At 47.8% G+C, this 27636-nt stretch overlaps 11 protein-coding genes across 11 annotated transcripts; 5 read left to right on the top strand and 6 right to left on the bottom strand.

The window, feature by feature from the left end:
* Nucleotides 1-259: 259 nt before the first annotated feature.
* Nucleotides 260-1561, top strand: FPOAC1_008884 (uncharacterized protein; the record flags this gene model as incomplete). Its single annotated transcript, XM_044853318.1, has 1 exon — nt 260-1561. One exon carries the CDS (start codon nt 260-262, stop codon nt 1559-1561), a length of 1302 nt encoding a protein of 433 aa, XP_044705988.1.
* Nucleotides 1562-2132: 571 nt separating this feature from the next.
* On the top strand, nt 2133-3234 carry FPOAC1_008885 (uncharacterized protein; the record flags this gene model as incomplete). The annotated part of the gene is made up of 2 exons (XM_044853319.1): nt 2133-2573; nt 2623-3234. The coding sequence occupies 2 exons, from the start codon at nt 2133-2135 to the stop codon at nt 3232-3234; spliced, it is 1053 nt and encodes a 350-aa protein (XP_044705989.1).
* A 480-nt stretch (nt 3235-3714) lies between these two features.
* Nucleotides 3715-4725, top strand: FPOAC1_008886 (uncharacterized protein; the record flags this gene model as incomplete). Its single annotated transcript, XM_044853320.1, has 2 exons — nt 3715-3923; nt 4362-4725. 2 exons carry the CDS (start codon nt 3715-3717, stop codon nt 4723-4725), a joined length of 573 nt encoding a protein of 190 aa, XP_044705990.1.
* A 951-nt stretch (nt 4726-5676) lies between these two features.
* FPOAC1_008887 (uncharacterized protein) lies at nt 5677-7185 on the top strand (the record flags this gene model as incomplete). Its single annotated transcript, XM_044853321.1, has 1 exon — nt 5677-7185. One exon carries the CDS (start codon nt 5677-5679, stop codon nt 7183-7185), a length of 1509 nt encoding a protein of 502 aa, XP_044705991.1.
* Nucleotides 7186-7353: 168 nt separating this feature from the next.
* Nucleotides 7354-7773, bottom strand: FPOAC1_008888 (uncharacterized protein; the record flags this gene model as incomplete). The annotated part of the gene is made up of 1 exon (XM_044853322.1): nt 7354-7773. The coding sequence occupies one exon, from the start codon at nt 7771-7773 to the stop codon at nt 7354-7356; it is 420 nt and encodes a 139-aa protein (XP_044705992.1).
* Nucleotides 7774-8376: 603 nt separating this feature from the next.
* Nucleotides 8377-10578, bottom strand: FPOAC1_008889 (uncharacterized protein; the record flags this gene model as incomplete). The annotated part of the gene is made up of 1 exon (XM_044853323.1): nt 8377-10578. The coding sequence occupies one exon, from the start codon at nt 10576-10578 to the stop codon at nt 8377-8379; it is 2202 nt and encodes a 733-aa protein (XP_044705993.1).
* A 1659-nt stretch (nt 10579-12237) lies between these two features.
* Nucleotides 12238-13793, top strand: FPOAC1_008890 (uncharacterized protein; the record flags this gene model as incomplete). Its single annotated transcript, XM_044853324.1, has 2 exons — nt 12238-13714; nt 13768-13793. 2 exons carry the CDS (start codon nt 12238-12240, stop codon nt 13791-13793), a joined length of 1503 nt encoding a protein of 500 aa, XP_044705994.1.
* A 1120-nt stretch (nt 13794-14913) lies between these two features.
* Nucleotides 14914-17269, bottom strand: FPOAC1_008891 (uncharacterized protein; the record flags this gene model as incomplete). Its single annotated transcript, XM_044853325.1, has 2 exons — nt 14914-16648; nt 16698-17269. The coding sequence occupies 2 exons, from the start codon at nt 17267-17269 to the stop codon at nt 14914-14916; spliced, it is 2307 nt and encodes a 768-aa protein (XP_044705995.1).
* A 2963-nt stretch (nt 17270-20232) lies between these two features.
* FPOAC1_008892 (uncharacterized protein) lies at nt 20233-22437 on the bottom strand (the record flags this gene model as incomplete). Its single annotated transcript, XM_044853326.1, has 4 exons — nt 20233-20676; nt 20726-21097; nt 21142-22347; nt 22402-22437. The coding sequence occupies 4 exons, from the start codon at nt 22435-22437 to the stop codon at nt 20233-20235; spliced, it is 2058 nt and encodes a 685-aa protein (XP_044705996.1).
* A 701-nt stretch (nt 22438-23138) lies between these two features.
* On the bottom strand, nt 23139-25827 carry FPOAC1_008893 (uncharacterized protein; the record flags this gene model as incomplete). Its single annotated transcript, XM_044853327.1, has 3 exons — nt 23139-23146; nt 23200-23718; nt 23769-25827. The coding sequence occupies 3 exons, from the start codon at nt 25825-25827 to the stop codon at nt 23139-23141; spliced, it is 2586 nt and encodes an 861-aa protein (XP_044705997.1).
* Nucleotides 25828-26671: 844 nt separating this feature from the next.
* Nucleotides 26672-26979, bottom strand: FPOAC1_008894 (uncharacterized protein; the record flags this gene model as incomplete). Its single annotated transcript, XM_044853328.1, has 2 exons — nt 26672-26873; nt 26939-26979. 2 exons carry the CDS (start codon nt 26977-26979, stop codon nt 26672-26674), a joined length of 243 nt encoding a protein of 80 aa, XP_044705998.1.
* Between the last annotated feature and the right edge of the window lie 657 nt (nt 26980-27636).

The following is a 27636-nucleotide window of genomic DNA, read 5'->3' on the forward strand; positions in this document are numbered from 1 at the left end:
ACAACAACCGCTGGGTTATAGTTCAGTAGCACTCAACTTAACCTAATCTCTTCCATGTCATAGCTTTTGTGAACTCACGATAGTATAATCTTGGTAGCTGATCGCAGGTTTCTCAAGTCTTGCGACCATGGCTCCTGAGTAATCCAAATAACAACCAGGACCAACATTCTGCCACCCCCCGAACCATATTAAATCATCCGAATAAACGATTTGCGATCTGGCGCTTCCATGTTGCGACGTCATATCCAACATCTACACAATGGCATTCCTTGAGGACCCCCGACTGCGTCAACGTTGGAATCAGATCGCGCACGATACCGAGACGATAACAGAGAACGCAGCAGCTGGAATTTGGACATTTCAGCATAATTACATCAACCCTTGTTTCTCCTCCATCGCCCACTCGTTTGAACAGTGCACAACTGTTTGTTTAGGTGACCCCGAAGAACGTTTACGACGGCGTAGAGAACGAGAGCTGTCGCACAGTAGGGCCGAATATAGCTTCGACTTTTACGATGACTGGTATGAAGAAGAACAAAGCGGTCTCTTTGGAGCGTGGGGCAACGAGGACTGGGATAGGTTGCTGGCTGGGACCGGCAGTTCGAGAAAGCATAATGGAGCAGAGACAGAACAGCCACGCAGGAAACGTGGCATGAGCTACGGAACTCGAGACAGACGACGAAAACCAAGCATGGATGACGACCCAACTGTTATTCCCAAGACTCAACCAATTGGATTCCTCAGTAAACTACCATGGAAAGTGGGCGGTACTCTACGATACAAGCCTAGCGCGGCAGATTTACAAGACCATCCACATCGACATGGCGCTGGAGAGAATGAACCACTACTACACTCAGATGATGGATCTGACCTCGATCTCGACCGACCAGTGACTAGGAAGCGCAGCGGGACGACTGGATCGGGCGATACATCAGACTCGTATCGATCACGGGGAGACTTATTCCCAAGTGACGGCGAGGGCGAAGAAGACGCCGTCCCACTAGACGATGAAGTAACATATGACATGGTCAGAAAAGATGACAGGAGCGGACGAAGCGCGAGGACAAGCAGTAAGGGTAAAAGACCAGCAGGCGGATTAGCTGGTTCAAGGACGGTCTCACGAACAACACTAGGATCTTGTACATCGAAAGACGATTTCCGATTGGAGCGTCGTTCAACCTCATACTCTGCCACGCCAGACGTAGAAGAGACGCCGACTCTGCACGACTTGGAAAGAGAGGAGCACTTGCTACAAAAAGAAGAGGACGAAGCCGTCAAGAGAAAGAAGCAAGCTGCAGCACAGCTTGCAGCAGAAAAAGGTCTTGCATTGAGAGGATCTGAACCGCAATATTTCCCAGACACAAAACCACAAGTAGCCGAGGACGACGTTTATGAAGCATCGCCCTCCAAGGCCGCCTATCAACACGTGGAGGAGGTTGGGAATACGCTACACGTATCTAAGCGAGGCGAGTCGGGACGTGCCAAGAGCCCTGAAGGCTCGGATGATACAGAGTCTCCAGAAAAGACGGATTTCGTCCCAGCGCGTTTACCTCACTTCTAATGACACCGCCGTTACGAAAGGACCTAGACTCGCCATGATACTAATGAGAGCGTTGAAGGTGGTGACCGCCATGAGATGACTTTATGTATGATACCAAACCTGAGCCAAGTATGGGATTTTGAGTCGATGCGATGATACGTGGGAATATGGATAGCATGGCATGGGTAGGATAAGTGATAAGTAGACGCAGCGTTTTAATGAGGAATAGTACATGCACAATTCCCGAGGGTAATGCAATGCATGGTAGTCTAAAGTGTGCAGTGCCGTACTTTTGTGCAGAGGAGCACATGGCTCCGCGAATCTATAACCCAATGCGGAAATGCCTCGGACATGAGGTGAAACCTCCCCCGCAAACCGGCAGATCGGTTCGTGATGCTTAAAGAGTCGATACCCCACACAATTTAAAGGAGAGACTAATGAAGAGAGAAGGCATTGCACATCATATTGTGTGTGTACTCTCGTATTTTAACTCAAATCCATATTGCATTCTATTCACCAGGCCATACCACCATACAGATACAAGCTTGTCTCAATACCTACGTTATACACAGAATCACAAACCATCGCCAACATGACACCGCCAGGTCCAATTACAACACCACTTACGTCCCTTTTGGGAATCAAACATCCTATAGTCCTTGCCGGAATGGCCAGAGTGTCAGGCGGTCGACTTGCAGCAGCCGTGTCCAATGCTGGTGGTCTTGGTATCATCGGCGGCTTCCAATACACTCCCAATCAACTCCGCGAGATCCTAGCCGAGATGAAGGCCAACTTCTCACGACCTGATCTACCTTTTGGTGTTGATCTAGCACTACCTCAGATCGGAGGCAATGCTCGAAAGACTAACCACGATTACACGGGTGGCAAGTTGGATGAATTGGTTGACATTATCATCGATAGTGGCGCCAAGTTGTTTGTCAGTGCAGTTGGAGTTCCGCCACCAGAGGTGATCAAGCGATTCCACGACAAAGGTATTTTGGTCATGAACATGGTTGGACATCCCAAGCATGCAGTAAGTCAGACACTCAATTGGCCCGCTATTCGCTGACATAGTTTTCAAGACAAAAGCCTTGGAGCTCGGAGTTGATATGATTTGCGCTCAAGGCGGCGAGGGAGGTGGCCATACAGGAGATGTCGCAAACTCAATTCTTATCCCTGCAGTTGCCGACATAGCATCAAAATACCACCCTCCTCTTCTCAAAGGACTGCCTGCGTTGGTGCTTGCAGCAGGAGGCATCTCCTCCGGACGAAGTCTTGCGAGCTCTCTTATGCAAGGTGCAGCGGGCGTTTGGGTTGGTACTCGATTTGTCGCATCCGAAGAAGCTTCTTGTAGCGAAGAGCATAAGAAGGCGGTTGTTTCATGTGGATATGAGGATACGCAACGAACACTTGTTATCTCTGGGCGACCGTTGAGGATGAAGACGAACGAGTACATTCAAAAGTGGCATGACCAGCCTGACAAAATCAAGGAGTTGTGTGGTAAGGGTGTTGTGCCGCTCGAGTATGACTTTGAGCAAGGGAACGACTTTGATCTGCCGCATCTGATGGGACAGGTTGCTGGTGCCATCACAAAGGTTCAGCCAGCCGGAGAGATTGTTGAAGAGATGGTCAAGGAGGCCGTTGATATGTTGAAGTTAGGTGGAACGTATTTGACTGCTGTACCAAGGCTTTGAATATGTGGAATAGCCACTATTCGGGAGACCTCGCACACAATACCTACTACCTAAGTTAGTACCCACCAATATAAACATCTCTAAGTTCTTTTGGAACAGAATACGAGAAGTGCGAGTCCTACCTGTGTAGTATGTAGGTTGACATAAGGAGAACCTAAGAAAGAGTCTGACCTACTAAGGAGGTAGGTAGGTAGGCACCTTAGTAAGCGCCAGTTGTTCTGATACCTGGGGAAAGTGCCTTTGATACGGTTTACTGATTTGATACCGAAAGAATAGACTGTTGCCCATGCTTTGGAAGGAAACGACCACTAACGAAAAACACTGATAACTTATTTCAGCAATCTTGATATCTGGTAGGTACTGACCTATCCTCTAAGTATCATCTCGCATCACACATTAATCATCGCCAAACAATACCCAACTGCATACGTTACGCAAGATATATCATAAACGACAAGTGACTTGCACTGAGCCATAATAATGTCCGTCGACGAATCTCAAAACAACAACGAAGCACTTCTGGCTTCTCACAGAGCACTCTTCCCGCACATGTCCGACATGTATCTCTCCGTACTCACGAAACGCGGCCTTGGTCTCCCTGATCAATACCATCAACCTAACGCCATGTCTTGGGCAATAAATGTTCTCAAGGACCTCGACAGTTCCGAACATGATTTTAATTACGAAGGGTGTGTCCTTCGACTGGAATGCATCCGTTTTCGATGTGCAAAATGCCGCCTTCCCTGCGAAGACGTCAGAGATGCGAGCCCCATAGCTGGTCACATTCCCTATATTTTCCCTTGCGGACATATAATCGGAAGCGGATGTTATCGCACAATGGTAGAGGAATACGAAGACAAAGACGAGGGGGGTTCACCGTTGTGCCCCTAGGAAGGAAGACGTTCAGAGGACATCGAAGACAGCACAGAGGGACCATGTGCTCGCCGTGTCATATACCAGTGCGGTCACAATTACATGTACGTAGAGGTGAGTGAGGCTTTTGCGAGTACCGGGTCGGCAAACATGGGTTTTTTCGGTACCACCACCGTAAAATGTCGAAGATGTACGTTGCAAGATCAACTGAATTTGTGGACAATGCTGGCCCGCGCCAGGACCGGATGTCACAGGCTTTGGGCGGTGAGCGGCACTTTAAGAGGTTGCTCGGATGAGACTTTCAAAGGAGTTTTGGTGCGAGCCAGAGTAGCTGAACTTTGGGAGCGAGAACGGGACCATCACTGCTTTCTCAACGGCCTGTGGACCAAGTTTCCGAAGAAATATGCCGATCCGGACTGGTCAGGAAGACTCTCCCCAACTGTGACTTATTATACCGAAGCACCTTCTGAAGATACAGATGACGACACAGTCACGGACCCAGACGCGTGTACGGACCAAGATATTGATTTGTACGACATCATCTCTCCCACACTTGCAAGCACAAAGGAGATTTCATCCCCAGAAACGGAAGACGCATTGAGTATCGGAAGTGCTTAAGGAAGAAGGTCGTCGGCTCTTTCATCAAAAGGACCTAAATAACATAAAGATTTCATGTTTATACCCAAATGTCTCCACTCTGTAGCTAAGACCCGCTAGTTTATGAGCATTATTCCTATGACCTCTATTGGCCGTAACCTTAGAGAGGCTGAAGACAAAGACTTTGCGGGTATCTATACCAACGCAAGAGCAGTTGCAGACCCCCTGAACGATTCAGACCATTCCTGGCGAGTTGAGATCTCTTTGGCATCAACGGAAAGCCAAGGATGTTATCACCATGTTAAACCAATCCCGCCTCTAAACCTGGTTTCGCCTAGCTAACTTGGACTACAATTTTATTTATATATGAGGCTAACTGACCAGGGTCTAATAAGTTGTCTGGGCTAGCCGGGACTGTCTTGAATCGTGTGCCAGTTAAATACTCAGTTCGGAAAGAAAAGCAATTTCATGCATCTCCAGCTGAGCCAATGAAACAACAAACGTCATATTGGGATCGACTAGGATTAAATACTTGGCGATATGATAGTCGGGTCAAAGCAAGGCTGACGTGTTTGACGTGGCGTCTCAGTCTGGGACCATAGTAGTTGAGTCCAAGTACGTACGTATAGTTAAGAGTATATAATAAGACTAAAGAGTAAGCGCTCTCACCCATGATTCGGATCAAACCATCTTGTTCGGATATGTCGGAATCAGCGTCATAGTGAAACTCACATGTCCGACGACAACTCACACTCACTCAGCTTATATCTAACTACTGCATGTACCTCATTTGCGTATAGGTATAAGAACTCGGGGGTAAGCAGAGCAAACAGGAAAGAGGAATTGTGGATCATTCCTCGCTATTTCCGAAACGATACCACTTTGAACGACTCATGCCCAGTAAATTATTTCTGGCCTTGCATTTTTCATTGTTGATCATCGAAACAAAAAATCAATCTCAAGTTGCATCTCATGATGGAAGCGCATAAAACTGTTGTCGCGGGCGTTGCAGACAGAGTCAAGTACTTCCACGCCCGCCAAGAACCGTTTCGACTATACCATGGATCGACTAACAGCACTCGGCACTCAAACCGCCGCGTCGACAACACCGTCGACACGAGCAGACTAAACAATGTACTCGAGGTGAACCAGGACTCAAAAACGGTCATTGTCGAATCAAACGTCTCCATGGAGTCTCTGGTCGATGCGACCCTGCCCCATGGTCTTGTCCCTCTCGTGGTTATGGAGTTCCCGGCTATTACCGTTGGAGGTGGCTTTTCGGGGACGTCGGGAGAGAGTAGCTCTTTTCGTTACGGCGCTTTCGATGCTACTGTCAATTGGATCGAGATCGTTCTCGCCGATGGAACTGTTACGCGGGCATCAAAAGAGGACCAGCAGGATTTGTTTTGGGGTGCTGCATCAGCCTTCGGCACTCTCGGCGTCGTTACTTTATTGGAGGTGCAGCTCAAGGACGCAAAGGAGTTTGTTGAACTAAAATACAGACTTGCGAGGGGCCCCTCAGAGTCAGTAAAAATCATCAAAGAGGAGTGCAGGAGATGGGACAATGATTTCGTGGATGGTATCGTTTACTCCAAAGACACGACCGTGGTGTGCGCTGGTCGACTTGTGGACGAGGTCCCAATAAGTGCAACACCAAGACACTTGAACCGACGGAAGGACAAGTGGTTTTATCTACATGTCGAAAAAGTCCGAGACGGTCTACGAATGGGCTCAGTTACGTGCGTCGCCGATTACATCCCGTTAAAAGACTATCTTTTCCGCTACGACAGAGGCGGATTCTGGGTTGCAAAGTATGCCTTTGACTACTTTATCACGCCATTCAATCGCGTCACACGATATATCCTGGATCCCCTTCTACGAGCACGCGTCATGTACTCAGCAGGCCACAAGAGCAACCTGTTTGACTACTACATGGTGCAAGACGTTGGTGTGCCTTACAGCAGCGTTCCCGAGTTCCAGAACTGGCTGGATAAGCAATTCAAGATATATCCCCTCTGGATATGCCCGCTACGCGTGCGGCGTGAAGAGCCAAACTCGGGGCATGGTTTACACGCTGAGTTTGCAAAGTCTGGTACGGCGGATTTACTTAATTTCGGTGTTTGGGGTCCTCTGCAAGGGAATCGACGAGATGCTATTCAACATAATCGCGCTTTAGAACAAAAGGTGCAAGACTGCGGAGGAAAGAAGTGGCTCTATGCGCATGCGTACTACACAGAGGATGAGTTCTGGTCGCATTACAACAGAGAGTCTTATGATGCGCTGAGGGCAAAGTACGGAGCGTCGTATTTACCGAGTGTATATGATAAAGTAAAAGTAGACATTGAGGGCGAGGAGAAGCTGATGAAGTCCACTGCAAAGACCGGATGGCCGATTAAAGGCCTGAAAGGAGTATATAAAGCGTTATTTGGAGGAGATTATCTCTTGCAGAAGAAGAGCGACAAAACATCCGAACAGAAGTAAGATGTCATCTCAGCACTAGAGACATGATTCGGTTATTGTTGATACCATTATTGTACATAGGTTTTGAATGAGGGACGACATAGATAATTTTGATACTCTGGGCGATTGCCTACGTTATGATACACCTCAAAACAATTGCTCATTTCCCTTCCGTGATTCATCGCACACTCAGTCAGCTCTAAAACCACCCAGCGGATTAGGCTTTCGCCCACTGAGCTCCTTCAGCCCCTCGGGGCTGTCGAGATTCTTCAGGTCCTTGTAGGACTGTAGCGTCATCTCGGGTGGATTTCCTTTCCTGGGGAGCATGATCCAAAAACCTCCTGCTAGTACGGCAGCAGCAGCAGCGATGGGTGGCCTGATAGTGTCAGTTTTAGTCAGTTTCTTGGTAAAACGGTCATTGTACCAATTCCTCTTGAGGGCTTCTGGACCGCCCGGTGCTTGAGGTGGAGGTTGTTGACCTCCAGGACCGCCAAGGTTGCCATCAGAATAGACATGTTTTGGATTCGGCTTTGTGCTCGCGAGACGTTGTTGACAAAGCCTAAAAGGCATGCGAGCTACAGGCCGAATAATCAATCTTGAAGGCGCCATGTTTATATGATTGCAATGGTATAAACCGTCTTGGTTTTGATGTAGTACTGTCGTTAGGTTGGTATTTTAAAGAACTGAACAAGGACAAAAGCTAGAGGTCATGAAGATGAAGGGAAGCTTCCTGGGATCAATCAATGACTTAACCGGGTTGACGAATGATGAGGTGATGACGTGGGGATAGACCTCCATCAATTCAGCCATTTTTAGAAGGTCTCATTCTCCAAACTCACGCCAAAGGTTAGGGAAGGAAGTTACTGACGATTATTGGACATCATTAATTTGAATTGCCCGTTTTCTAGTGGTTGGTGTTTTTAGAGGTGTATGACGACGAGGAGACGTCGAAGTACGAGACATTGTTTATTCCAAGGCCAGAAGGCGTAAAGCCCTTACTTGACTACCTACCTACCAGGTAGATATAAGTCAGTTAACTCATGCTATCAGAATATTCTTTGATCATTTATTCTTGTCCCACAAAACCGACGTCGCTATACGAATTGAAGAAGAAATAGCCTCCCAAGTCTTAGGTTACGAAAATAAATAGTTTAAGAACTATACCTAGTCTAAGGAACATAAATTGGCCCACTAGTTTCGTCTCTTATGCTTCTAGATCTTGACGCGCAGCAAATAGCGGAGCTTGACCTGGGCGATATCGTAGCAAATGTACTCGTTGTAGTACAGTCCTGCATTGGGGACATTGGTATTCCCAGGCTTGACATTAGGGTCGGGCATCTTGATGCCCTTGAGTTTCTCATGAACAACCTCAGCATCGATCCATTTGCTGGGACCAGTTCGGCCCTGACCCCAAGTACTGTGCATGCCTTGTTTCTTCGCTGTTTGGCCAGCTTCATAGCTTGCTATGGTTAGCTTCTGGATGGGATCGCCGAGCTCTGCTTCACAAAGAAGAAGTAATGCTTCGCCACCAGAGTTGGAGGAACAACAGTAGCCGGCTGACTTGGAGGACATGTCGGCAAGGTAGATTCCCTTCCCAAACATGTAACCCGTGGAGGGAGCTTCGGGCGGCGCAATTCGGAGACCCTGACTAAGGATACCACCAAAGTTGGTCGCTCGGGAACCGTGCCAAAGGAGGCGACGATCGGACGAGATCTTGGAAAACTTAGAGTCGTCGAATCGCTTGAACTCGCCTTCACGCTCAATGCGGAAGATTTCTTTCACGTCGTAGGTCATGTTATGAGTTGCACCTCTAGACTCGTTCAGGTAGTTCTTGAGACGTGTGAACTCATTACTGTTGTGTTCGAGGGGAGTCATTTCTTCCATGCCAAGACCCGCGAATTGGCGATCAAGAGGATGGATAGTATCCCTCGTCTTGCGGTCAGTCTTCATGATTTCGGCTGCATCCTTCATATCCGACAAGCTCTCCAGAAGCTCTATTTCCTTCTTGAGCAAACGGTTGTTATTAATAACGGGTGGTCGGTTACGGCCGAAAGCATGAGGAATAAGCGAATAGAAAGTGTTGGAAAGCTGCTCAGTAGCGGAAGCCACGCTCATACCGTACTCGGTGGAAGCAAGATTGGGGTTATCGAATAGAGCCGCAAGGTTCTTCAGCTGTTGGAAGCCTCTGGTAATAGTTGCCTTACTCAATTTGCCCAGAGGTAACTTGTTCGCATCATAGTTGAGGGAAGTCATTGCCTGTTGGAAATACTGTTGGTTGAAGATCAGTTCCATCAACTCCTTGACGGGCTTCTCCAGTTTACATTCAGGCTCCGGAGCATTGTCCTCGTCCTCTCCGTCCTCCTTCTTAACAGCCTTGTCATCTTCGTCTTCCGAGTCAGAGTCAGGGTTGTAGCTGCGCTCAACGAAAGCGTATTTGCCAGGCTTAGGATCAGCACCACGGTCGTTCCAGGAGAGGCCAGACTTGTCTTTAAACTTCTTCTGGAAAACCTTGACAGCGTCATCGAGACTTCCACTTCCGAGGATGGCCTTCTGGCCCATCTCTCCCACGCGACCCCATCTGGTCCAGGTTTTGAAAGTTGCTGATTTGGGGTCCTTCAACACCTGAATACGGTAAAACTTATTGTTGTTATTCCCAGCGTTGGTCTGGTTCAGTGAGGCGTCATAAATTAGACCAGAGTCGGGATCAACCCAAACCTGGTAGGTGGGGAGGGTACAATGTTCATCAAGCGGAATGGCGATATCCTTCTTCTTGATGAACTGCCCTTCAGCAACAATCTTTTCTTCCTTCACGTCTTCGGGTTCAGACTCAGCTTTGACTGCCTTACCCTTGGTAGCCTTCGTTGCTGGAGCTTTGGCTTTAGCCTTGGTCTTTGGCTTCTCCTCTTCTTCCTCTTCGGGCTCGGCTGCAACATCTGACTTGGCCTTGGCCCCCTTCTTGGTAGCCTTGGGTTTCGCCGTGGACGGAGCAACGCTAGTGCTTCGTGCGCGCTTGTTCCTGGGTTGGCTATCCTCTTCATCGGCGTCTACAGGAGGCGATCGTTTCTTTGACGCACCGTTGGTCTTGGACGATGACCAATGGTAGTCCTCCATCTTTACCTTGGTGCCTGCGGAGTCGGTGTCAAGCAACCATGATGGGATCATAATCGGAAGACCTTTGGCCTGTGCGGTGGTGACCTTGTTGCTGCCAGAGTTGAAGTCATCATCGGTAGAAACGACATGAGTGGTGGCCTTTGTAACGCTTCTGGTGAACGTTCCACCATGTTTGCGAATGAGGGCTTCGAGGGAGGCATGGCTGTGGCCAATGTCGTCAAACTTGCCGCTCACTGCAATTGCACAGCCATCTAGAGGCGGATCGACAGGAGCTTTCGCGGCTGCTCTCCTTCTGGTAGACATTTTGGCGTTTGTTGCCCGAGTGTGGTTTGGTATGTAAGATTGTGCAGAGAAGATGAGAAAGTGCGGCCCAGTGTGTAAGTCACAAAATGGGAACAAGCTGAATTTATGTTAGCAATCGCGTGACTACTAACCCAAATTGTTCGTGGCGATGAAAACCAAATCAACAAGGGGCTGGGCTGAGAGATGAGACGGAATGTCATACCCAACGGTTTTTGGCGCGTTAACAAGAGCTGACCGAATTGAGCAATCGCCGAATCTTAGGGTGATCCTTGCGTTGGTCAAATAGCGTGTGTGAGATATGGTTTACAAAGAGGTAAGCCGAGATTGAGTGGATGGTGTTAAAAGAAGAAAAGGAAGAGAGATGGTAGGGAGAGAAAAGGTCGGTTCCTTTCCATTTTAAAGTATCCTGTAGACAAGGTCCTTCCTTAAGGTTGAGCCCATGGAGTGACGTTCAGCTGAATGGGAAGGTAATACTATGGGCTACCAGGCTGAACACCCCACTTGCCGTACGATGCTTTGCAGGGTGACAAAAAGACTTTAGTTGAAGCAGCTCCTAGGTAAGTACTAAAGTAATTCATACTAAAGCGATTGCTTGTCACTAAATCTGGGACCTTTATGGTCAACTGGCTAATTAACTTATGCGTATCATAACCGTTTGTTGATTTTCATTGTTTTTCTGCATAAATTCGCGTGTTTTAACCGGTCTTACACTCCGGGTCGCTCATTTGTTTATTCTGTCACCTCAATCCATCATCTCCAAGATTTCCAGCTACCCATGACGCGCTGCCAGGCACCAACGAGCTAAAAGACCCCAGATCTAGGCACGACCCCATCACGATATCAGGTGACCCATTTATATCTATCAAAAGTGGATTTTCTGCCTGGAAATAATGGATAAGGACCTGGGAAACTTAACTAAGCTTTGTTATAAATGCCCTCAGTGTATGAGAAGAACTGGCCGCTAGAAGCATAAGGGACGAAATTAGTAAGGCAGTTTATGTTACTAAGGCCAGGCATCTTAGACTTACTTCGTAGGATACTAACTTTTCGGCTACCCTGTAGCAAGCATAGCCTTCAGCTTTAAACAAGAATGTTTGAGGCATAGTCTATAATTCAATTAAGAGGGTTGATTCTAAGGGTATTGAGCTCATGATTTCACATAAATCATGGCAAGTTGCACTTGCATAGCGCAATGTCTAGGTGCTTGTTAACCTAGGTACCTGGGTAATGCCATTCAAAATCACCAAGGTGGCTGGCTGACTGTTCATAGGTACAGATGTTGTCCTTCTCCTTGAGTGGAGCACACCAGGCGCCTGCCTGTTTGCTGCCTGCTGTGTCTCGACCGTGGATTAGTAGTAACTACCTACCTACTACCTACCACTCTGGAGCAATCAATCAATCACTCCCCGTATCACCACGAGGTTTTAACACTGGCAACCTGAAAGACGAAATCACTTTTACTTGATCGGTCCTTTTATTATCGCTTGGACCACAATCTCTGCTTCCTTTTCTTGCATCATAAACTTCTGTCTAGCCCGCGTCCACTTATCTCAACTTACAATAGGCATTGTCTTTTCGTATGGGCCGAGCTGTCTGCTTCATCCTTCAAAGAAGTTGTTTGGAATTGAGATAGATCCTGTCAATTAGTACCTTTTCGACATGGCCGCCGACCCAGACACCGCCATGACTGGTATCAGCACGCCTGCGGCAATCATAGCCTGCCGCCCTCTTCAAAAGGTCCCTCTCGAGGTCCTCCTGCGGATAACATCCTTCCTCACAACTCCCGAACTCGGCAACACCCGTCTGACATGCCGTTCAATTGAACAGGCTTTGTTCACTACATTTACCAACGAATTTTTCACCCGCAAGCAGTTCATGATTTCCGAGACAAGTCTACAGGCCTTGATTGACATATCCAAGAGTCGTCTCGGTGGTTATCTTCGTATGGTCCACATCGGGCTTGATCGTTTCGCCCATGCTCTTCAAGTCAGTGGCCAAAACGCGCGAAATGTCAGGCAGAAGCAGCTGTACGACGGCCAGTTCTCAATGTTGAGCACAGGCTATCATCGGGATATGCTCGCCGAAGCGTTCAGAAACCTCAGCAACCTTGAAGATGTAGTCATCCGCGACTTCAACTCCAACAGGCGTTCTCGTGACAGCCCTAAACAATGGACAAGCTATGGGTCAACTACAGCGTTCAGGGAGACTGGGCACCGCCCTGGTCAGGGAAGTGGTCAGGCTTGGGGCCCTGATCCCTCGACAGATTACGGAAGCTCAGTTTTCATTTCTGTCCTTTTCGCATTGGGACAAGCCAACGCAAAGCCAAAGGGGATCGAGTACATGTCGAGAGCTAAGAATCATTTACGGGACTGTGCCTTTAACATCCCCTCCTACATGGAGCCCTCAGTGATGCCGGTCCTGGAGAATCTCGAAAAATTGCACATCGATATCGATCTCCTTGGAGGAAGCGACTTTTCCATGGATGGTGCCGGTCACTCATCCAGCGCGGATATGATGCTGCGCGGATTTCTCCTGAGGCTGAAAAATATTAAGCACCTGCGTATAAACGAGACTCACAGTAGTGTCAACGGACCTGGCATGCTTCTCAAATGGCTTGGGAGTGAGGTTTCTACTTCTGCTCCCGCCTCCCCTTCTGCCTCCGCGCCCGTCCCCGCCCCCTCCTTACCTTCTATTCCTTCGCCAGACTATCCCCAGCTTGAAGCCCTGGATTTTGGCATGATGAACGTGGAAGCACAGCATATACTAGCCGTTGTCCGAAAGTTTTCATCGACGCTCAAGCGATTAGAGTTGCACAAGATTACACTCCGCCGACGCTTGCCCGAGGGTCATACAGGCGCTTCCCCAAAGGTCAACATGTGGAACAAATTTCTCGAAAAGCTCAAGGATATTCCCAATCTTGATCTGCGTCACATCAAAGTGAGCTTACCGCAACAACATTGGACTTCACGATCACGATGCTTCGTTGCCTTTGAGGACACGAGAGACAATGTCAGCCAATATACGGGCCCCGACTGGAAGCATTTTGTCGAGCATGAAATGAGGACGAAAGTGACTGTGCAATGGTCGCACGAAGACAGTGGTGACAGTGACGACGACGACGACGACGAGAGTGACGGTATTTGGGACCAATATGCGCTTGATCTGTGAAGCGCTGGCTAACATGTACAGATATGTCCGACCTGCCCGACGAGTAGCAGAAGTCTAGCTTACTTTTGGTATGGACCACTCCTCAGATATCAGGAAATTGGCCGCTGGAATCATAAGAGACGAAATTAGTAGGCCACTTCATATTACTTAGACTATAGTTCTCAGACTAGGTACTCATTTTTATAACCCAAGACTCAGGAGGCTATTTTTTCTGCTACGCACTAGCCATCTCGAATTGATCCAGCAGCAGTCTTTGATGTGGGAATTCCTCCTTGCGACCTCATTTCCGTCAATGACACGACACACTGGGTTGCTGGCGCCCTGGTGGTTTCTTTTTGTTTTACTGTGAAAAGTGATTTGCTTGACATATGTCTTTTAGCTAGTGTCGTTTGGAATGGACTCATTTAAAGGAACAAGTCAGGCGTTTATTTCGGCAGATAGAAACCGGTTAGTTCTTGTTTTCACATTCTTGTTTCTCACACTGTTGTGAAGTCTGTTTATGTGAATACCTGATATGTCGAACATTTTCTTTCATATAATCGTGAAGGATCATTCATGAGGCCCTCTTGACCTCCTAGGCTTTAGGGTTCCAAAATAAATACCCCAAGAAGTATAATCTAAGTAGCATAAACTGACCTACTAATTTCGTCTTTTGAGCCTCCAGCGACCAACCTTTCTAATACCCAACTCTTGAATATAGATAAATCGATCCACTATGACACTGATGACCACAAGTCCCTCTGGATCCAAATTGCATGTGATTCGAACGTTACAGCGGTCAATGAATTTCACGCCAGATCCTCCAAACTGATATGAGTTGCGAGGTTGACTTTCCACATCTCCTCGATGGAGTCATATCAAGAATCCCAGTGTTGGATCCTCATTCGACCCCTGGGACTTTGACGAGATTACCTCGAGGCACCTTAGCTCTGGTGTTACCTGACATGTCTGGCACTTCTCTCTTGGCTTCACTTGCGTCGATCTCGACGTCGTTTGCCGATTAATTCTTCATCGTCGTTTTCATCAGACCATTGAAGAAAGACTAGGCCCCAGATGTTTCGTGGCACCTAAATTCTGTCTCCTATGTATAGCTGTGTAGAAATGGCTCCAAGGATCATGGTATTCCAAATTTTGGCTGTCCCACTCTCCTGACCGACTTTGTCTCTCTCATGCTCCAACACCCCCCTGAAGAGCATCAATGCTCAGCCAGTCGTTATTCGGCATCCACAGATTCTGATCGAGTCCCATTCCATACTCCAAGCCTGGATCTGTGCCCAAGCCATCCGCACCCCCGTCGTATGCGTTATTGATCTCAGAAATGCCGAAATCTTGTCGTGGAACTATCTCTGCAACACTGACAGCAGGCTTCGTGGGAACCTGAACTTCAGTACTCGGTTGTGGTAAGTCCGGAGACACCTGGCTTTCAGGAACCCAAGGATCAGCGACAAGTGATGGAGGAAATGTTGAATCTGTCATGGCGGACATCGAAACGGGGGTCATCGAGACAAATTGGCTGGGATCGTTGATATTTGAGTCATCCACAAGACCAGACTGACGTAGAGATTGTCGAGAATAGCAATTGTCCAGAGGAAGCCGACCATGCGGATCCGGTGTAACCGAGGGTACGCGAAGGGCGATGCCATAAGTGATCAGCCTTTCCAAATCCGCTTGAATGCCTTCTGCTGTCTTTCCAGCACAACACGATTTGATTGTCAGCAAGCAAATCTTGGCCCGCTCCATCACGGCATCCAAAGTAAGGTCATATTTAGGAGCGTTAGTGTGATACGCATAGGTTAATACGCGAGCACATTGGTACGCGCAAATGGCCATGTCCAAATCGGCCACAGGCTTCGCATTTAGTTTGTGCATGGAAGAGAAAATATTAGCCATTGACATGGCATGTTCGACGCATTGTCGTTGACAATGGTCCAAGAATGCATCGTCCAGAGATGCAAGAATGACACGAGGAAGGGCTTCGCGAAGACCCCCGAGGGCAAGACGGTATAGATCGATCTGGCATTGATGCCACCATACGTGGATCATGATAAATATGCAAATTCGTGGAGAGTAAGCCCGGAGCCTCAATGAGCTTTCTGAAAATTGAAACGAAGCTGGCAGATGTGTTGCAAACTCGCTGAGATCTTTCTGCAGCCCCCATATACCAGCTTGAAGTTCATCAGGCTTGGTGTTGCGGGTTAGCATGACTCGTCTTGAAAACTCCATAATTCGGCGTCGCATGTGTTGTATTCGGATGTGGAGAGCTAGACTCCCAATGTCTTCGGCCTGAGGGTTGCGAGGCTTGTCAGGATCGTGAATAAGCCTTTCAGTCGGCTGTGGAAGGTCGAATTCAAAGTTGCGCTCGTTGCACGGCAATCCTATGTGGATCTTATCAGCACTCCAAAGCGAGTAGTCACGATAACCGCCCGAGACACCCGAATCAATACAGTATAGTGCCCACATGAGTCGACGGCGAGACTCTTGAGCAAGAAAACAAAGGTTTGGAGCTTCGTGATTCAGACGTAGAGCTGCAGCGTATCGAGATGCTATACTCAACAGCATGAAAGCGCTTGGAGATTTCTTGGACAGTATACGGTGCTTGATAATCAGGACAAGCGCCTGTACTTTGATGGTTGAAGGCCGAGTATAATCGGCAAAAATGAGACCCTCAGCATCGTCGATACACCTCTCACCATAATCCTTCATCCCAGGCCCCATATCCGTAAGGTAAGATGTTATGCCAATCAAGGCCAGCAGAAGAGCCTTCTCCACCTTGCCCGAATTGTATCGTCCTTCAAGAGAGGCTCGATGTAGGAACGAGAACATGGGAATATGATGGACATGATTAAAGAACTTCACAAATGTCCGACCTATCAAAGCATCGAAAGACTCATCTGGAAAGGAACTACGCCTGCTTGTTAGCCAAGGGAGCATTACCTACGATGCCGACTTACATTTCTGGTGCAAAGCCTTGAGGCGTTGCGGTGCTAGCTGGATCGGTCAACCCAGGATCACTGTCATTGTGACCGTCGTCTCGATCGCCTTCATGGCTTTGTGGACTTGGACCTTCTCTGAGAGAAATACGGGCTCTTTTGCTTGGCCTGTATACGCATTCAATGCCTTGAGAACGGCAGCGATCGCATGATGGCATGTGGCCGGAACATCGGGCTTTTCGACTATGGCAGCTGATGCAAGCTTGTCGGACTCGGCGGCGAGGTAGTGCACCAGATAGAGCGCCAGTGTCGCCGTCGTCATATGAACAAGGAAAGCCTAGTCGCTCGCAGTTGGAGCAGATGTCGCGAGCACCATTGCATCGAACTTTGCGAGCGCGACAGGTTGTGCAGGTTAACGACGATTTCTTGGGTTTGCGATCGGGGGAGTTGGCATGAGAGGCGGGCTGAGAAGGATTGACGGGTTGCTGAGACACTACCGGAGTAGTGGAGGCGGTAGCTGAGGCGGGAAGAGGAGAGTCGAGGCTGGTAATGAGGTTATTCGGATGGTCGCTTGAGGCGGAGGCGAGATCCATGGCGACGTTGGTTTAACTTGGAGGGCATGGAGGGGCCCAAGGGCTGGGACCGCCTATATCGGCTAAGTAGCGAAGTTCAGAGCAATCCGCCGTGACCAACATCGAGTTCGACGAAGGCCATAGGGTGGGGGAGCGATTCGTTTGAAGTTTCTGGAATGTTTTGTCTTGGAGAGAATTTGTAGTAACGATGGTGATGTTTAGTGACCGAGTGTGGTGGGAGTTAGAAGGTGGGCAAGGTCTAGTGGAGGCGATAAGGATGGTCCTGTTTCTTGGGGCAGGCACCGGGGTGTTAGCTACCTAACTCGGGTTCTGCCCAGGGCCGGAAGGGGCAATACAGGCATATGGTTGGGTGTATGTTTTCTAAAAGACGGTGTTGTTACAGCGAGCGGCAGTGGGTTCAGTTGAACGCGCCTTATTATAAGGTGTTTACCTATTTATTGGAAGCATCTCGATCCCAGTAAGGACATCTCCTTTCTCGGAATTTTGCTGCAAAGATGATTCTTCGGTAATGACGAAGAATGTAGCCAAGATGCTTCCCCGGTCGAAATATGTCTGGTGCACATCACACCCTTCCGTCCATCGCAGTTGCTCACATGAGATCTGGTACAGCTCCAGGTGGGGCAGCAAGCAAGTTCAATCGATGGGTACTTTCCTATTGTGTTTAATCGTAATTTTCATATTCCGACGTCACAACTGATCAGTACCTCCGCAAGCTTTAAAGTTTGTCTGATTACCTTACCCAGGGCAATTAAAACTCATTTATCCCTCTTACACCCGTTTTATGAGTGATATATTACGCCAAAAAATACGCTTGGTCTCGATTAGCCGAGCCGATAGAAAACTGATGGAACGACGTTTTGTGGACCGAATTTACCCACAAGCTTGGCAAAATGCTGTGCCCAAGCCTCAATGGCCGCTGAGGTCACCGCCATGGAGAGTTTTTCCCCTTGCTTTTTTCAACGCAGGCGATTTATCAGCGAGTTCTGCTCTCCCCAGCTGATGTGTCACTGTATATATTATTTGACGATCGGAGTTGCGGCCAAAGCCAGACGAGATCTTCCCGAGATGATATGCTATACACGAGTCATTGCCGATAAGCAATATGAAAGCACAGGGCCGTTGATTGACACTCTGTACTAGGTTCTACAGGAGGTAGTATCCCAACACTCCTGTCCGTGTCCAACACACGGCAATCAGCAAGCTCTATTGACCGTTGTGTCAAAAACCCGACCATTAATGACTCCAACACTGTGATTTCCCCCCATACGTCAATCACGCGGCAGAGGAAACCTGGGGATACCAATGAGAAGGAGAATGGACCGAGAAGCGACGCCTCATAATTCTGAGTCCCGCTCAACCCTGGCGCCTGGGCCTCAAAGAGTCTCCACCATCGACAAGGTTATCGACCAGGATCCAAAGTCAAAATTTAGAGGGCACTGACCGACGGATACCGATTTGTGAGAACGAGAGACACAATGAAGTGAGCATGGAATGAAGCTCAAAATGGTTCCATCGCCAGTCTCAAACAAACAAGTGAACAACAGCATGACTGACTCAGACCTTGAACAAACTAGTCGAGGGTCGTTTCTTAGTTAATGATACCAATCGGTCTAGGACACCGACGGCCCGAAGTGAATTGTTGAAAAACTGGCGACCGACCGAAGCAAAAAAAAAAAACGGACATCTCTTTTTGGGCTAGTGTTTTCGCTGGCGCATATGCAGAGTAACCACAATGAACAACTGCGTCATTTATCCGACGGCCGCTCCGACTCCCGGAATATCATCGTTTTAATCCCCCCTCCCCCCCAAAGTCGCAGTGAGAGGCACATTCAAATGATTGCATTCAAAATGTCAGCCACTTAAACACGACTATCCTTTTCGGCAGCGAATAAACAATTGGTGCATCAGTTTTTCCAGATAGCAATGCGACCTGTATTCAAGGCCAACTCTTACTGGCCTGAAGACCGACTTCCGTCCAATAATCTAGATTAGATATCCCTACCGTAATACATCATGATGATTATTTGTACAATGACCACAAATTGAGTCCCTGCTCACACACTATCCTCCGTTTGCGAGGTCCTTGAGGGGTCAATCTATGTGTCACTATCACAATCTTTTACATTTTATCTTTTTCTTTTTTTCGTTTTTTAATAATTAACAACACCTGGTCAAGGTCTGGAAAACACCAGGATGAGTGCTATCCTGTCCGCCATGACATTGCCTACCTATGCGTATGAAATGCAGGATGCTATGGAATGCATAGTTTGAAGAGCATCGACTGTTGTCTTGGGACAAGATATCACTATTTTCTCCATACTTTGACTTAGTACCTATATACGGGCAGCACTTTATTCGAGTTCTCCATGCCTAATAATGCACCAATCATGACATCGCACGACTGAACGTCAACGAAAACTGATAGTGTTTCAAATAACGAACTCAATCCTGTCAATCACTTTTGTTATATGTTACAATTGTTTGTTTGATATCCCAAAGATCACAAAACATTTGAGGACTGATCATGAGAACTTGTCCAGCACTAGCCATAGCTCTTGCAGCTGTTGTGCCTCCCCCACAACTTCGTAAATAGGCAGTTGGAAGACTAGTCTATACACTAATCCTCTATGGGCTGGCGCACAAGCATCGTTTAGACCTGATAACAAGACACCTCTCTTGGAGTGCAAGTACAAAACGAACTATGCCGGCATGTCTTCCGCCATCGTGTTTTCATCACTTTCGATGTATGGAACGATGATGCCACGATACAGACGTCCTGGGATCAGACGAGATCTTGCTTAATATCTGCTTCCTTGAATAGGTGACTCGAAATCCCACTTCAATATGTATTGGCCCATGTGTTAAAGTCATGATATACCTGGGATTCTATCAGGCCATCATTTTAACTTGAAAAAAATCGCTTAAAATATTAGACCAAAACAACTCGTTGTATAAATGGCCTCTTAGTACATATACTGTTCGTCGACATCCGCTAAATATCCATTTATATCCTGCATTATGGCGGCATTATAAGCCCACGTGCTCATGTCCGACCCAGCACCATATGAAATACCAAAGAGAATGTTGGGATCCATGATGGGATCATTGAGGAGATACAGTTCTCTTCCATCACCATCCATCGGCGGCTCAGGTGCGGTTTGACTATCTTCTGGAGATTCAGTCGAGCTCAAAGCTTCAGGCGGAGGTGCAGGGGCAGCATCACGGCTATCGTCGACAAAATCAGACTGTCCCAGTAAACTGTGTATAGCGAGGCGCTGACGTATATATGCGTCCCTGGAAAGCTTGGGCGGCGATTTGTTGGTAGTCTCGGTTGCTGCAATAGCACGATTATCCAAAGACTCAGCCCATGTTGTGTGTTGCTGTACAACTCGCTCAAGTTCTTGTCGCTAACGTCAAGTCAGTTACTGCTCCATCAAGTGCAATGTTAGTGCTTACCATGGATCTCAGTTGTTCCGAGAAGCGGAAGTAACGTGTGATAACATCCAAGCACAATTGGGCCTTACTAATAGCCATCTGCATCGATGGCCCTTTGTTGTCCTTACTAGTATAAGCTCCAAATAGTATCAACCTTGCGGAATGATAGGCACAGATAGCTGCGTCAAAGTCAAGCAGATCCGTCTCGTCGTTGTGTTGGACAAAGTCCGAAAGAAGTTGGACTATTTGCTCGGCATGCGATAGACATTTGTCCTTCATGAGCGCCCTTTCAGACGCGGAAATGCCTTCGATCGTAGCATGAGGGGTAGACTCTGGGTATTCTGTGAGGAATATCCGATAGAGGTTGCAGTGACTTTGATGCCAACTCATATGCTGATGGTGTTAGTTGAGTTTGACATTTTTGTTGGGGAACTTACCATGACAGCACATTGAGGTGACCGGCGAACCCCTTGAGGATCCGAGTCCAGGTATTGATCACAAGGGGCAAGCTTTGTTTTTAGACGAAGAAGATCAGTTTGGAATCGCTCCATTGATGAGAAGAGATCTGAGAGGTTGGCTTCCTTCATAGATATTCTTCGACTGAGTCTTATGATAGCTCTTCTTATAAATGCTAACCGCACGAACGCAGCACGAGGACCCAACACATCTGGCTCGAATCCCTTGCCTGGTTGCAGGTAGCCTGTGCTAATATATCGCTCTTGGAGGAAGTCAACATCTTCACATGGCAATTGAAGATATATGGTATCAGGATCGAATAACTCAAACTCCTTCAAACCCACACAAAAGCTATCTTCCAATAAGTACAGGGACCAAAACGTCCGTCTTCGTACTTCCTGTGCGACAGGGGTCAACTTGGAGTGTTCGTAGTTGAGACGTAATGCTGCAGCCCATCTAGCTGCCAGACCAGCCATGATGAATGCTCTTGGGAACTGTCCAACTGCGGCTCGGTAGCGTATCAGAAGGAGTGATGCTTGGATCTTGAAAATAGAGGGTTCTTCGAGGCGCTCGAGGATAAGAAGCTCGGCTTCCTGTGCCCAGTTGGCATGCTTTTCATGGTGCTTGTCAAAGTAGATTGATGTGATGGCGCACAACGCCAGCTGAAGTGCTCGGTCAATGGATTTGTCGCGGCACCTTTGAGTGACAGTGGCTTGGTGCAGAAAGCTGAAAGAAGGGAGAGGGTACATCTGGTCAAAATATTGATTGACCAAAGGGACAACTAGCTCGTCTGGCAACGAATTTGCACCCTCAACAAGAGTTAAATTGGTCGCGTTCGCTGTCGAGCTAGAAGCGATGCTTGAGCGTCGGTGTTCAGGTGAAGTAGTTTCTTGAGAAGCTGACTTGGACGCAGAGTCACTCCGAGACGAAGATGCCTCTGTTGTTGCAGAAGCAGCCCTTGACAGATATGTACAGGGCTTCTTCCTGCGCTGGCAATTTGTACATCGCGGTGTATCTCCAGAGCATCGGACTTTCATAGTTCGACATTCTTGACAAGCTTTTGTGCCGCGACATTTTGGTGGAAGACGGGGGGCATAACTTCCATCAGAGCCGTCCTGCTCGAAGGAGCATTGGAAGTTGAGTCGTTCACAAGTGCGACATCGTGGCACTGTACCATCACATCGGACCTCCGGGAGTCAGTACTGGCCGACTACCAGGGAGGGTTAGGTTGCTGTAAATACCTTGCGTACTCGGCACTGGACACATGCGGCTTTCATTTCAAGGCTGTACTGGAATGTGTGTAGTAAGATGATTGATGGCTTAGAGCGGTTGGCATTCCGAATCCGAGTAGAGTAGAGTGAGTATATCTTTGAGATTTGTAAGTACCAACTGGACTGGTTTGATTGCGACGCGATGTCTCTATCGTCGTTTATAAATACCAGACAATATCAAGTTGCACCATTTTGGTTGAATGTGAGCAAAGTAACTACTGCAGACAGTTATGGAGATGCGAGAGGAAAATGCTTTCTCTCTATCCACAATGTCCACAGTAAAGAAGGAAGGTGCGTTATGAATGTTGGCTTAGGTACTAAGGTAGGTAGTACCTGTCAACATGCCCAAGTTCAATTATCTACGAGCTCGGGCAAGTACGTGTTTTGTCTGTCTTTCCTTCCTCTCACAAGAAAAAACAAAACAGGTAACATATTGAGCACGCCATTCTACTTGAGATAAGTATGATGGCTAGGAAGACTTATTAAACAAGAAAGTATCCAATAAAGCTTCTTGTACTCCCCGTCACATCACCAGGCCCTGTAATGGCGTGCGGGGGGTCTCCACTACTCAGGGCGACTAGTGACCATTAACAGAAGTCTCTGGCCGATACGCGCATAATCTCCCACTCTTCTCTCTTGATTAGATTCACCAACTCCCCGATGTCAACCAAAATCCCTGTAGAGTGTCAAAACAATGCTTTGTTCAATTATTCTACTATTGCTGTATGCTACCTATTAACTAAAACTAGGTACCCAAATACTACTAACCTCTGAATCCTGTCGTTCCATGTTCAATACACATACGCTCTCCCATAGACGTATGAATGGGTCCATATGTCCATCTTCCTCCAAGACCCTGCACGGCATTCTTACGTTTATTTGCACTCATGGCCGCGACGCCCTCAAGACCTCTAACCCACGGCGCATCGGAAACATACCACAGTGCTCCTGCTAGACTACTGGGATCAACAGGCAAGTCTGGCCATTTCACCAACAGACTGGACAGCATGGCAACAACCATGACAAGCAAGATACCAATGCTGAGACGAGAGCATATCTCGTGGGCATCGCTTGTTTGGGTGCGGTTGTACGGAACATTGGCGAGCAAAATTGGGAGAAATTGTGCGAGGACAGTGGTGAAGGCCGTAAAAAAGAGGAGAGGATCTCGAATCCGTAGTGCAACAAACACACCCGAAACCGGATTGGTTGCTGGTGTCATCAAGACTGACCGCGTCGGTACTTGAGGGTCTTCAGCCATACGGCGGTAGGGTGTGATGACAGCAACACCTAAACAAGATTAATACGAATTAAAGAATAAAGGCCGAGGATAGACTCACTGGTAAATAGGAACTCCCAGCAAAAGATAACGATAACACCAAGGGCGGAGTAGACAAAGCGCACACCAAAGTCCTGACTCTCCATAAGCTTCTTCATGTTCTCAGGCAGCTTGCCAAAGGTATCAACAAAGTGGTAATACCCAACAAAGCCAAGAAGACAGATCAAAAACACAAGAAACGTGAAGCGGTACCAGAAGCTCAAAGCCATAAACGTCTGGGGAGCTCTATGGCGTGTCTGTGGGCGATAGGCCATGCCTTCAGTATATGGCGTATTGGTATATGGCGCTGCGACGGGACGATCAACATCTCCGACGACAACAACGCCATATTCGTCTCGTCCGTCTTGGTTGCGGAACCAACCCATGGCGAACCTCTTCTCGGTGATAGAGCCCTTGAGATCTTTCCAGTCACTGGCCCCCATGGATCGAATATCCGGGTTCCGAGCAACAAGAGCTGCCGTGTTGACCGCACACCACGGGTTTGCATACACGCCAGTGCGCCAATGACGGCTGATAACACTCAGTGTGAAAGCCAGAAGAATGGCGAGTGCACCCAAGAGACCAACAAGGGCATAGGCCGCATTGTTAGAGACACCGAGCTCAAGAGCACAGCCGTCAATGGCCCCCTTGCTACAGCGACCATAAATCTTGAGACCGATGGCTTCACTGGACAGAGGCGCTACAAAACTCGATGACCACAGGGCTAAAGCTGTTAGGAAGGGAAGAGACTGGCCATTAAAAAGAAGTTTGAATGGGAGGTAGATACTCTGCCAACCATCAAAGCTAAGAAGCAAAGCCTCACGGCCCAACGCACCGCCTTCTCTGGTGAGTGCAGCAAATGGTTGGTATTGTTGAGCAGCTTGATTTAGGGCACGAATACCCATGGCGAGAAGCACAGCAAGGATAGGCGGAAGGAATTTTCCTATAAAATAATCCGATTGCGTGAGAGTATGTGTCGTAGCCTCGACGACGATACGAGTACCACCAGTAGGCGTGGAAACGTCGGTGATGACAACCTGCGTTGGAGGCATGGTCGTAACCCGTGTGGTACCAAGTGGTGTAGACACCGAGGTAATAACCTGGCCATCAGGAAGTGTCTGAACCATTGTTACTGGCGGTGGCGCATCGACAATCGTCTTGACAGTGGCCTCGACTTGGCTCGTTCGATACTTTGTGACGGGAGGTTCTGCAATTTTCCCCTTTGAGTCGAGAGTGAGGACAGAGTAAATTGTCGTCGTTCCCACAGAAGCGTATACAATCGGGGGTCCAGTACGCGTGGTCTCCTTGACAGTTGTGCGAACCACGCCGCTTTCCATAACAGTGATGCTCGTCTTCGTTTGCGCAGCTTCTGTCACGGTGACTGGGACATACGCGTTGGTTGGCGCACCACCATCTCCAGCCGATGTGGGAATATCTTCCACAGGCACTTCGGATGATGTGACATATGTAGTTCCTGGAATAGTTTCCACCAATGTGCGTGTGATCTCGCCCGTCTCAGTGATGGTTTCTGTGATGGATGTCACTTCAAGCGAGCCCGGTTTGGTTACCATGGTCGTGAAGAGTTCTTCCACAAGGGCAGTCGTCAGAGTGCCGCTCTCGCCATCGCCAGTACCTAAGGTATTGTCTGCGGGCTCAGACTCGGAAACACCTGTTTCCTCGGGGTCAGGGTTGGCTGCTGTTTCGGGTTCTACTTCAGCAGCGGCCGTTGCATCTGGCACAGCATCTTGACTGATAATGTCCTGTCTTTTTACAAAGAAGGAATTGTCATTTGTGATTTGGAATGATCTGTTCTCGAGCCTTGTTGTGGTATCGGTTCCGTCCAGGGTGCGTACAGCATATATGACCAACCCCATCAGTGCCAGAAGCACGAGGATGAGAGCGCTGATAAAAGGCCATCGTAAAGGAATGGGTCGGTAGTCAGGCCTTTCTCGTTGTTTCTTGTCTGGATGACCTGAATTTGCTTCGACAGGGTAGACTTCTTGTGCTGTGACGGGCTTGTACTCGTACGTGGGTTGCTGAGGCTGCCACTCTTGATTTTGCAGATATGGTGGTTGATACATGTTGCCGATAAACCATATCTTAGGCTTGTGTGTGCATCTACATGTAAACGAGATATTTGTGCGAGGGTAGTAGCATATAAACTACTGCCAGCACAACCTCGACCGCACCGCCCGTCACCGGCTCTTCAACCCTCCGAGTGCCATAACTGCATTAGATTAGCTCACGGGGCGAATGGTCATTGTGCATTGGTCATTGGCAGCTTTGACAACTGCGTGTGGCGTCTCCCTTGAAAATCCCAAATTGTAAAAATGCGGCGTCGCTATTGAACGGTAGAGAAAAGGTAATTGGGCCAACAGCCGAATGTGCTTGTAGGGCTGAGCCAAAAGAAGAAATGCCAAGACTGAGCTGAGTTTATGGAACGTCTAGACCACCACCATGTTTAAGCTTAATGAGGCAGGGGGTGTCAGGGATTCAGGGGTCATGTGCTGGCTGATATGAAGCTGAAAGATGAAGGTCATGGGAAGGCAAGTCTCGATGTTATCACAACGAATCTCAATAGATACGACATAGATATGGTGTGTACAAAGAATAATCGAAGGATAAATAAATAGATGCAATTTTGTACAAAAATTGTAAGCACAATCAACACTTGGATTTCATAAAAGGAGCTCATTTCCACTAGTCAATTGTTCAGATTCAATAGTTGGATGCCTCTCCGTGTAGAAACGGAGCGGCAGTTCGTTTAAGCTTAGCACAACGCTCGCATTTTACCAGGTTCTCGATAATCTTTCAATTAATTATGTAACTTTATTTTCTCAAGGCAGATTTAAAACGCCTCAAATCCAAACCCAGATCCAGCAATACCCAACCTATAAACGCCATGACAATTTCATCCTGAGTGGCTCACCAGCCAAGGACGTTGAAAAGACTTGTTCGAGGATCAGGAACAGCGCCGTTGAATGTCTTTGCCCTCACGGATTCGCTCTTGTTGGTGTTGTACTGGCTAAATTGACGATCGAATGTGCGTGATTGGGTGGTGAGTTGAGAGCGGACGTAGCCACCGACGATGGAGATGCTTCCTACTGCGATAAGGACTGGAAGAACCCTAGAATTAATTATTAGATTTTTTTTTTCTTTTTCTTTGTTAAGTGTGATGGATTGAGAACGTACTTGGGAGCAGCAGCGGACTTGATCATGGGAATAGGTGCCATTTCGAATGGATTGATGTGATTGGTTAAAGTTGTGTAAGTTGTTAATTGAGCTGAAGCTGTAATAGAGTTGTGATTATTGGATGATGACGATGATGAATATTAGATTAAGAGCGTGATCACTCATTATTATATATTTCCCTCTTCAACATCATTTTCGTTGAATTCCGTCTCGTTTTTCAAGTCGAATGTTGATGTTCTATGCTGACCAGCCGATAGTTGGAAAGGTGGTGTTGTTTTTTGTGGTGCCATAATTGAGTGCCGTCCATGCCATAGATCGACACTACCACTTCGGGTCTTGCCGGGGTCCGTACCATCCCGTTGGGTCTCAATAAGACTTTGAGTCAAAGAGATGCTTGAGGATAAACAATTTTAAATCATTATACAGTAAGTGAATACATGTCATGCACTAATTTTCTGTTCTATAGTCTAATGAAAAGGCCATAGGGAAAGGTGTCAGTCGCTCTGTGACTTGAACAGTGAATAAATGCTGTTAATGCAGACGCATATCTGAGCTATAGGAAATAATCAATATTATATCTGTCCAACCCGATAGAGTCTACAGAGAATCATCGTCCAGGTCGTTTCTGTAAAGAAATCCTTAGAATCTAGGGCCTCCGAAACATCTGACCATCCATCCCATCGGACCCGGCCCCTACC

This window comes from Fusarium poae, chromosome 3 (assembly GCF_019609905.1).
Source record: "Fusarium poae strain DAOMC 252244 chromosome 3, whole genome shotgun sequence".
Lineage (NCBI taxonomy): Eukaryota > Fungi > Ascomycota > Sordariomycetes > Hypocreales > Nectriaceae > Fusarium > Fusarium poae.